The sequence below is a fragment of the Bos grunniens genome, chromosome X, assembly GCF_055505025.1.
Source record: "Bos grunniens cultivar Pamir isolate PY7600 chromosome X, Bosgru_T2T1.0, whole genome shotgun sequence".
Classification (NCBI taxonomy): Eukaryota; Metazoa; Chordata; class Mammalia; order Artiodactyla; family Bovidae; genus Bos; species Bos grunniens.
In genome coordinates, this window is record NC_141194.1 from 55,884,513 (window position 1) to 55,895,799 (window position 11,287).

Consider the following 11,287-nt stretch of genomic DNA (forward strand, 5'->3'; position numbering starts at 1 on the left):
CTAATTTTTTTTTTATGGGTACAGAATTAAATAGAGAATTCAACTTTACATTTCTTTCTGATAACTGCCCAGTTTTGAGTAATTTATCTTTTCTATACTTATTTGAAGTGCTACCTTTATTATGTATTAAATTTTCCACTTTTATTTGCATCTATTTTTAGGCTGTCTTGGAGAAGGAAATGGCAACCCACTCCAGTATTCTTACCTAGAGAATCCTGTGGACAGAGGAGCCTGATGGGCTGCTGTCCATAGGGTCCACAGAGTTGGACACGACTGAAGCAACTTAGCATGCATGCATGCATTGGAGAAGGAAATGGCAACCCACTCCAGTGTTCTTGCCTGGAGAATCCCAGGGACAGAGGCGCCTGGTGGGCTGCCATCTATGGGGTCGCACAGAGTTGGACATGACTGAAGTGACTTAGCAGCAGTGGCGGCGGCAGCTTAGGCTCTCTACTCTGTCCTGCTAACTATTCTTGCTAATGGCAGGGTTTCACATTCTTTTTCTCATTAACTATGCTACACAAAGTACAAAGTAGGCATCCTACAGGTATTGCTGTGGTAAAAATGATCAGAATGAGCAGATTGTACAGGAATATGCTGTTACAGGAACCAGTGACATTTGAGGATGTGGCTGTGGACTTCACCCAGGAGGAGTGGCAGCAGCTGGCCCCTGCTCAAAAGACCCTACACAGGGATGTAATGCTGGAGATCTATAGCCACCTGGTCTCTGTGGGTAAGGGAAAATTCTCTGTATAACAATGAGTGAAATCCTCTTCATCTTTCAGAAATGTCAAGACCATGACCTTTATGATTTTTTACAAACAGGATGTTTTATCATTTCAGTTTTTTATGTTTATATTTTTGCTATATTTGGAACTGATTTTTGAGAGTTAAAGATCTATCTTTGCTGGGAGTTCCCTTTTTTCTCCTCATGAGTTTCTGAGCTGCCAAGACCAAGGTGATTGTAATTTTTCCTTAACAGGGTGTTCATATTTAAAACTAGACATAATCTCCAAGTTGGAACATGGAAAGGACCCGTGGACTATAGAGAGTGAGTTGTCAAGGTGGACCTATTCAGGTAAGTGAGAATTGGGGAAATGGCTTATAGAACATTTTCTTCTTCCCTGACATGAGTGGCTTCCTCTCTTCCTTAAAATTTGTTAGTCTTCCTTTTTAATATCCATCAGCCTCCTTCTTAGAATGTCTGTTCATTCCTGTTTTCTTTTTGGTGTCTATTTTACCTTTCTCTTCTTTCAGGTGGAGAGAAAAGCTCTGATTCTTGTCAGCAGATCATTTCTGGGGAACTTTCATTTCAAATGGAGATACTGGAAAGAGCCCCAAAGGATAATTCATTGTACTCTGTCTTTAAAGTCTGGTATATTGATGGTCAGCTAGATAGATATCGAGGAAACCAAGGCAGCGTTTTGAGGCAGATCACCGTCTTCAGCCATGAAACAATGACCAAGAAGAGAGGCCCTAAATGTAATGTATTTGGAAAAATATTCAGTGGATGCATAGACCTTGATCCTTCAAGTAAAACACTCCATCACTTTGATTCATGTGAAAAGAGCTCGAAATCTAATTTAGACTCACTGACTTGTAATAGGAGCTATATAAGAAAGAACCCCATTGAGAGATTTGGATGTGGGAAACCACTTAGCTATAGTTCATTTTGTTCAGTGCCTGAGAAAATTCACATTGGAATGAAATCCCATGCACACAGTCAATGCGAAAAAGTTATAAATCATAAGCAAGCCCATATTCAGTATAAGAAAGTTCAAGTTGGGGAGAAACAAAATGTTTGTAGTGTGTGGGGGAAGGGCTTTATTAAGAAGTCACAGCTTGTTATACATCAAAGAGTTCATACTAGGGAGAAACTGTATGTATGTGGAGATTGTGGAAGAGCCTTCATTGAGAAATCACACCTCACTGTGCATCAGAGGATTCACACTGGGGAGAAATCCTATGAATGTTCTGAGTGTGGGAGGGCCTTCCCCCAGAAGTCTCTCTTCATTGTTCATCAGAGAGTCCACATTGGAGAGAAACCTTATGAATGTTTGGAGTGTCAAAAGGCCTTCTCCCAGAAGACACATCTCATTATACATCAGAGAGTTCATACCAGAGAGAAGCCCTTTGGATTCAGTGAGTGTGGTAAGCTAGTGGAGGTGATGGAATTCCAGCTGAGCTATTTCAAATCCTAAAAGATGATGCTATGAAAGTGCTGCACTCAATATGCCAGCAAATTTGGAAAACTCAGCAGTGGCCACGGGACCGGAAAAGTCAGTTTTCATTCCAATCCCAAAGAAAGGCAATGCCAAGGAATACTCCACCTACTGCACAATTGCACTCATCTCACACTCTGGTGTATGATAAGAGGTGACTTCTGAGAGAAGGCTTTTCCACATTCTGTACATGCATAAGGTGATGGTAATGTGGTAATATAAAAGTAATGCTCAAAATTCTCCAAGCCAGGCTTCAGCAATACGCGAACCGTGAACTTCCAGATGTTCAAGCTGGTTTTAGAAAAGGCAGAGGAACCAGAGATCAAATTGCCAACATCCGCTGGATCATTGAAAAAGCAAGAGAATGCCAGAAAAACATCTACTTCTGCTTTTTTTACTACGCCAAAGCCTTTGACTGTGTGGATCACAATAAACTGTGGAAAACTTTTAACAGATAGGAACACCAGACCGCCTGACCTTCCTCTTGAGAAATCTGTATGCAGGTCAGGAAGCAACAGTTAGAACTGGACATGGAACAACAGGCTGGTCCCAAATAGGAGAAGGAGTACGTCAAGGCTGTGTATTGTCACCCTGCTTATTTAACTTATATGCAGAGTACATCATGAGAAACGCTGGGCTGGATGAAGCACAAGCTGGACTCAAGATTGCTGGGAGAAATATCAATAACCTCAGATATGCAGATGACATCACCTTTATGGCAGAAAGTGAAGAAGAACTAAAGAGCCTTTTGATGAAAGTGAAAGAGAAGAGTGAAAATGTTGGCTTAAAGCTCAACATTCAGAAAACTAAGATCATGGCATCTGGTCCCATCACTTCATGGCAAATAGATGGGGAAACAGTGGAAACAGTAGCTGACTTTATCTTTTGGGGGGCTCCAAAATCACTGCAGATGGTGACTGCAGCCATGAAATTAAAAGACGCTTACTCCTTGGAAGGAAAGCTATAACCAACCTAGACAACATATTAGAAAGCAGAGACATTACTTTGCCAACAAAGGTCCATGTAGTCAAGGCTATGGTTTTTTCAGTAGTCACGTATGGATGTGAGAGTTGGAGTATCAACAAAGCTGAGCGCTGAAGAATTGATGCTTTTGAATTGCGGTGTTGGAGAAGACTCTTGAGAGTCCCTTGGACTGCAAGAAGATCAAACCTAAAGGAAATCAGTCCTAAATGTTCATTGGAAGGACTGACACTGAATCTGAAACTCCAGTACTTTGGCCACCTGATTCGAAGAACTGACTCCTTGGAAAAGACCCTGATGCTGGGAAAGATTAAAGGCAGGAAGAGAAGAGGACGCCAGAGGATGAGATGGTTGGATGGCATCACTGACTCGATGGATATGAGTTTGAGCAAGTTCTGGGAGTTGGTGATGGGCAGGGAGGCCTGGTGTGCTGCAGTCCATGGGGTCACAAAGAGTCGGACATGACTGAGCGACTGAACTGAACTGTACACTCCACTCCAACACCTCACAGATTGACTGGTATCAATCACTTTTGCCGATCAGGTGAAACTCTAAGAATTGCTTATTGAAGAAAGTGAAAAATCTGCCCAACTTTCTTATAATACCCAGGCATCCATGCGTGCTAAGTCGCTTCAGTCGTGTCCAACCCTTTGTGACCCCATGGACTGTAGCCCACCAGGCTCCTCTGTCCATGGGATTCTCCAGGCAAGAATACTGGAGTGGGTTGCCATGCCCTCCTCCAGGGGATCTTCCCGACTCAGGGATCGAACCCGAGTCTCTTATGTCTCCTGCATTGGCAGGCAGGTTCTTTACCACGAGTGCCACTTGGGAAGCCCATAATACTCACAACAGGCCACAGATGCAATCTTGATACATTCTACCACCACTGCCATCAGCCCTGGCAAAATGTAGAATCCAAGGGACATTCTCTGAACACAATATAATAAAATGAAAACAACTTTTTCTCTAGGAACTTTAAAAAACACGCTTAAAGACTGTCTGAAGATGGCTGTTTGAACAAACTTGTGTACTTCCCCACTGCACCACTGAAGTGATGGAAAGGTTTCATTAATTCCTGGAAAAGAAGAAAGGGTGCCATCCAGGAACCAGGAATTGTGAAGGATTTCTAAAAAAAGAAAGCAGTGCACATAAGGTTTACAAGGGTGAAGAGAACCAGAAGCCCAGAGGAGCAGGTGGAAGCAACTAAGAAAGTAAGAGTGTATCCAGAGAAACCCCAGGTGGAGGGTAAATACACAGAAAGAGCAAGAACTGCCCCCAGAACTACAGGGCTAGTTGCATCATCAACACCCTTACATGGGTAGACAGCACTCTACTGACTTCTAATAATGGTGAACTCCCTACTTGCCACCTGGGAAGGGCCTGAGGTTAGGTGTGGGGAATTCTGAGAAGGAAGCAAATTAGAGCCTGAGGCACCTTCAGCCTCCACAGTAATAGTGAAAGACAGAAACACATTTGTAGAGAGGGGATCACTTCCAGTCTGTGTGCTCCATGGCCAATCACCCCAAAGCAAAGAGGATCCTCAGGTGTCTTACACACTTATGGAGAGTCTGAATGGGTGATACCTCAATCCATGCATTTTGTGAATACCACATGCAGATAAAACTGTAAAACACATAAAACATTGTTCAAAGCAACATTATCCTATGCCAAGCGTTGAAAAACTGTCCCTACAAGAACATGTGTCTCCCTAAAGGAGAATAAATCCATTTACTAAACCAAGAGAATAAAGTGAACTGGACTCAATCCACAGCAATATTATGAAGATGGTATAGTTTTCTCATTGTCTCCCAGTCTCCTTTCTGCCTTTGTCCCCCATCCAATACCTTCCTGATTTCTAAAGTCTAGTGTTTCATCAAAAGTAGAAATATGTTTACCATGGTTCCCATATAATTTCTTTTACAGTGTAGTTGGTTGGCTGATTTTCAAGGCAAAAGGTGTCTGCCCCTAGCAGTGTACCCCAAGCCCTCTGTCTCTAATGGAAGGGTAAATCTGTCCCCTTTAGCAGTTCCTTCAGATGTGAACTGGATAGCAGGGTCTGGCCACTCCCCTGAGTCTCAGGCCCCCTACTAATCATGTAGGCTCTTTTGAGAGAGACTATAATAGAAAATAAAGCTAACAAAACTGGACAGAATGTGGATACAATAAATTATAAAACTTTATGGAAGACTTAAGAAAGACCTTAAAAATGGAGACAAAGCCCAGGTTCTCGGATAGGAAGGCTCAACTACATAAAGATGTCATTAACCCCCAAATTGATCTATGAATTAACTGAAATTCCAGTCAGAATCCCAACAGGGACCCCTTTTTTTTTTCCAATCATGGAACTTGACCAGTAGATTCTAAAATGTACCCAGGAGTTCAAAGGACCTAAAGAAGTACAAAGAGGAAGCACTTGCCTTCTGAACAGTCAATCCTATTGTGGAGCTATTGTCCATGACACGGGATGGTGCTGGCATAGGGATTAGCAGATTGATCCTGGGACAGAAAAGAAAGCAGAGAAGCAGAACCACACACGAATACCCTTGACATTAAGCTGAGGTGGCCCTCAGAGCAGTGGGAACAAGAAGACTCATTCATCACCAACTTTCTCCCTTAAGAGGATGACAGGAACCCGTCTCTCACCTTGTCAGCCTTTCTCATAGAGCTTTGTACACAGTCAAGGCTTAATAGGAGCCTGATGATAAATTGAGTGAGAAGAATTGTACTATTTGCCTACCCTCGCTGAGAGATTGCCTCTGTCTAATGCCTGAAATCTCTCCATTTAAACAACATTCCTTTAGCTAAGGGTTTCAACCTTGGCACCATTGACATTTGAAGGGGGGTTGGATTATTTTTCTTGGGGGGCTCTGTTCTCTGCATTGAAAGTTGTTTAGCAGCATCCTTGATCTCTGTCCACTAGATGCCAGTAGCCTATCCCCCTATCAAGTCATGACAGCCAAAAATGTTTCCAGACATTGTTGAGTGTCCCCTAAGGGGACAAGATCCACACTTGCCCTCTCCCATTGAGAACCACTGGATTAGGCAGTTCTCCCACACCATACTCTCTTTTGTGATGTCATACCCTCCTTGTAGTTGACTTTAGAATGTTCACAAATATCCTATGCTTCCATAGGACTGCACACTTTCACCCCTTTGAGGGTCAGAGTTGGCCATTGGCCATTTGATGAGCTGGTTCATGCTTAGTCACTCCCTTTTCTCTCTGCTGGGCCACCCATGGGGCTACTCTGTGTCCTTGAGATCTGGCATGAGTGTGTTGATAATGTGCAGAAGAGCCCCAGTCTACCTGCAGTGGGCGTGCAGCATCCGTGAGAAATAAACTCTGATTGTCTGTCATTTGTTTATAACCCAGTCTACCCTGAGCTGGCATCTCTGTCCACCAAAAGGAGAGAGCCTGAGCTGGCATCTCCCTCCACCTGTTGTGAAATAGAAAAAAATGTATATTGGCCTCTGCCCTGGGTTCCTGGAACAGAGCTCCAAAACCAGTGTAATTTCCTACGTGGTAAGAGCACTAACAGCATCTTTTGTTCTAATGAGGCAACTCTGTGTAGGGTCCTTGTCACCAGAAAGACCAAGCTATGATTACAGGCTTGGAATTTTCAGCCCCAACCCCCATCCTCCAGAGAAGGGAGAGGGCTGGAAAAGGAGTTAATATTTGATCATGCCTACGTGAGGAAGCTTCCATAAAATCCCATTAGCGTGGAGTTCCAGGAGCTTCCGTGTGGGTAAACACATCCATGCTGAGAGAGTGGGCACCCCCATGTCACAGAGACACAAGCTGTTGTGCCCTGAATCCTTCCAGAACTTACCCCCGGTTTCTCTACATCTGGCTGTTCATCTGTGTCCTTTATCACGTCCTTTTATTATATAATAAACCAGTCAATGTAGGTAAGTGCTTCCCTGAGTTCTGTGACCTATTATAGCAAATGACTGAATGTGAGAAGGGGGTCATAGGAACCTCTGATTTATAGCTGGTTGGTCAGAAGTACAGGTGACAACCTGGGACTATGAACTGGCATCTGAGGTGGAAGGGACAGTCTTGTGGGACTGAGCTCTTAACTTGTCTGCACAAACTCCTGTTAGTGTCAAGATTGAATGGAATTGTAGGACACCCAGCTGATGACGCCGAGAATTTCTTTGGTGTGAGGAAAAAACCCACACATCCCAGAAGCGCTGTGAGTGTGGTAGTAGTGTGAGAGTGAAAAAGAGACATAAGAGTGTTTTCCCCAGACATCTGGGATGGCCCACCCCTACCCAGGTCAAGCCTGGGCCAAGCCTGGGAGCAGGAAGCCTCTAGGTTACACCTTCCAGGGGACCCTGGCTCAGAGGGGCATCATGAGGTTTCCTTGAACCTCCCCTGCAGGACTCAAAGCAGCAAGTCACCTGTTTGACACACACTGGGACCCTGGAGAAGGACTTTCCAAACTTCAGGTTGTGATTCATGGCCAATAGAATATTTTAAGGATTCTGAAAAGAATTGTGCATTTTAAATGAATTAGAATGAAATAACATAGCACATCACAAACAGAATAGACAATATTGGTGAATATCACATATATAAGGGTCAGTATTGTTCTGTGAAGCATTTGCTTTAGAGTCACTTGTACAATGTGTTCTTTACTGTGGGTCTTGGTGAATAAAGCTCAGAAGTGTTTTCTTGTGATGGATGTACTGCTCTTTCACACGTCCTTGCGTTTTCCCAATTCTTTACTAGGAATAGGATTCATTGTTTTTTCCCACTCTGTGACTTGTGGGATCTTAGTTCCCTGACCAGGGATTGAACTCAGGACCTTGGCAGTGAAAGCACAGAGTCCTAACCTCTGGACTGCCACGGAATTCCCAGAATTTTGCTTTATAACGAATCTTAAAAATTGCTGGAAGAGAAACAAGAAAGCCAGGAAGTAAAAAAAGAAAGAAAGAAAGTCATTTTGGACGCTCATCAGGAGAGCACATGCATCCACCTTGGACTCCAGGCTTGATTCGGGGCGCACCTGGGGCCACATAGAGGCTGACTTCTGGCATCAGGCAAAGCCATAGTCTCCCTGCATCTCAAAAATTTGATTTGTCAAATGGAGGAGGAGGGGGAGGAGGAAGAGAAGGAGGAAAAGGAGGGAGGGAAGGAGCTGTATCTACCCAGGGAACCTAAGGGAAAATGCTCGTCATGACCCCAGAGTGCTTTCAAGCCACCCTTCCCTGCACCCGTCTCCTCTGCTGGGAAATTCAGCTGGTTCATCCAATCTTCTTCAGGAGAAAGGAAAATAAAATCTTTCTGTATCTCTTTTGGACGTCCTCTTCTGTATCTGCATGGACAATAAGGTACACAATGTTCGTTAGCAGATTATTAAATTTGAGTAATGAAGAATGAAACTGGGGTAAAATAGAATTTATTTCTTCTTACAGCAAAGGCCAAGGTATCCAACCACCTGCAGAATCCTGCTCCAGGACTGGGGGCTGGGATACAGCATTTGTCAAAATAAAAGCTAGCAAGTTGGCCTGAGGCACAGGTAGAGTGACCTCACTGACCTGGGCAGCACCCACGTCTCCCTGCAGCATCAGGAAGGGTGTGCTGACAGTTCTAGGGGACCTCTGCCCCTAACCACCTGACCCCTCAAGGCTGTGATAGCCCTCACTTGGCCCTGGGTCTCCCTTGCCTCCCTGCCAGACCCACTTCCACCCACCCTGTGTATCTCTGTCCTTCCCTGCCCCCACTAGCACCAGATCTGCCTGTCCCTCTGGGCATACTCTGTCTCTAGGGTTCCTTGTCCACATCCTCTTCCCTAGATTTGAGGCAGAATTCAGAGGTCATTCAAGTCTCTCCACCCCCGAAATTTGTACCTATCTGCCTTAGTGTCTCTGAAGTCACAGTGAGCTCCACGCTCAGCTCTCCCTGCATGTGCCAGCTGGAGGAACTCTGGCATGAAGCTGCAGGTCTGTTGGTGTCTCTGTCTCTCATTACCTCTCTCTAGCTATATGATAGTGTCTGTCTGTGCACAGAGGTTGATTGTGGAGATAAGTGGGGAAATCCATACAAGATGCTTAGTATCACCCCAGGCACTTTGCAAGCATAAGATGAATGTTAATTGTACTTCCTATGGTTATTATGGAAGGTGGGCTGAGAGGGGGAGACCCCAAGGGACCACACCTCTTTCCTTCTTGCAGACATTGTTCCTGGCCTGTGATGCAGACTCCTGGGCCTGGGACTTGTCTCACACAAAGGTATGACCTTGAACGACAAGACATTGTTATTCCTGGAGGAGTAGGTGGGGACTCAGATAAACTGGGAGGCCCTTGCCATGCAGCCACTGCTGGGAGGGTCATCCCTGTGAGGAAGAGTGTCTCTCAGAACATGCTGGTCAGAGAGGGTTTATGTGGGTGTCCACATCTGTCCATACCCCAGCCATGCTTCCTTTCCCACCTGTCTGTCATGGTCTACGCCACCTCTCAGGTCTAGAGATCCTCAGACTCCTAGGACAAGCTCCTTTTATGCAGCGTCCCCCACCCCCAAGGTCTTTAGGAGACCAGACCCAGGCCTAGCCCCAGGGCTGCTGTGTGGACAGCAATCCTGTAACCCTGAAGCTGTCATAGAGTGTTTGTAGGAGAAACACTGGCCCAGCAATTCTGGCCCAGCAACCATGGCTCCAACCTGGAGTTACAGGGACCAGTCAGAGTCCAGGAGCTCATCCTCTGCTGGTTTATGGTTTCTCCCATCTTTGATCCAAATCTGTTGGGTTGAGGGGGACGAGTCCAGAGGTGGGATGAAGGCAAGGGTAGGGGAGATGGCAGCTTCAGCAGGAGAGTGGAGACCTTCCAAGGCTGGATGAGAGCCAGGAGGCCAAGGCGATGGGCAGTGGATGGTCAAAATGGTGCAACACTGCAGCCATCTGGGGCTGGTGTTTGATGTCCCATGCAAGTCACCTTGGATTTCTGTTGGTAGCTTTAATGTCCCCCAACACACACAATGATTTGCTCTAAAATAGACTCTTCTCTTCCCTTCCCCAGAACTGACTGTTCCAGCTCTGTGGGTTGTGATGGTCCATCTGGGAGAGGGCTGTCCCATTATTAATACTTGACCCCCATCCTGGCTCCCAAGCCCTTGGACCTGACATGGGCAATTTCCTGCCTCTGTCCAGTGGAGTTTTCCATCTTTGGTCCCTTGTATCATGACTAAGTGATCTCTTCCTTTCCTGTTCACGACGGGCCCTACACTGGACCTCTTCTTCCCTATTCTTCCATGTTCCCCAATTGACAGTTTCATCTCTGTCTCCCCCCACACACTTTCAAATGGACTGTCCCAGCCCCATGACCCCGAAGATCTTAGAGAGAGCAACAGCCAAGGTGTCCAACCACCTGCAGAATCCCACTCCGGTACAGGGCAGGTACAGCATCCATCAGAATAAAAACTAGCAACAGCCCCCACTAGACTGGCACCTCCACGTGGGCAGGGACTGTTGTTTATCTTGTCCCTGATGTCTCTCCAGGACCTAGAATGGCGCTCAGTATGCAGTACAGACCCATTAGGTGTTGGATGAATGAACACTTTGATACAACAATTCCATTTCTAGGAACATGTGCTAAAGAAACACTGATACAGGTGCACAGGGCTGTGTGCACAAGAGTGGGAAGAGCAAACAACTGGGAAAATCTTGTAAATGTCTATTGTCTGTGACCGATGCTGAGTGAATGAATAATGGAGGTTTGGAGCATGTGTGGAACAGGAAACAGAGTGAGACAGACTTGTTCAGGACATGCTGCTAAAGAGGAAAAGCAGGTGAGAGATGCTCATATTGGTACCCTGTGGATGTGTGTAAATATAGAGAAAACCGTTTGCAACAAAACACACAGAACTGCCCTCAGTAGTTACATCTGGAGAGGGGGAGGTTAGTGCTGTTCTGTACAAAGAATATCTGACAATATTTGTTTATTTTTAAGGCAGCGGCATGGATGTGTGTGCATGCTAAGTCACTTCAGTCGTGTCCAACTTTGTGCGATCCCATGAACTGTATGTAGCCTTCCAGACTCCTCTGTCCATCAGATTTTCTAGGCAAGAATACTGGAGTGGGTTGCCA

At 45.4% G+C, this 11,287-nt stretch overlaps 1 protein-coding gene across 1 annotated transcript in view; it reads left to right on the forward strand.

Annotated features, from left to right (window-relative positions):
- The first annotated feature begins 461 nt into the window (after positions 1-461).
- The window catches only part of LOC147340444 (uncharacterized), a 38,332-nt gene continuing 27,506 nt past the window's right edge, over positions 462-11,287 (forward strand). The window contains exons 1-4 of the mRNA XM_086387120.1: positions 462-733; positions 983-1,078; positions 1,258-2,151; positions 10,471-10,586. Of these exons, the coding sequence (XP_086243246.1) occupies positions 514-733; positions 983-1,078; positions 1,258-2,151; positions 10,471-10,586 (1,326 nt within the window). The 5' untranslated portion in view covers positions 462-513. The remainder of the gene's footprint in view (positions 734-982; positions 1,079-1,257; positions 2,152-10,470; positions 10,587-11,287) is intronic.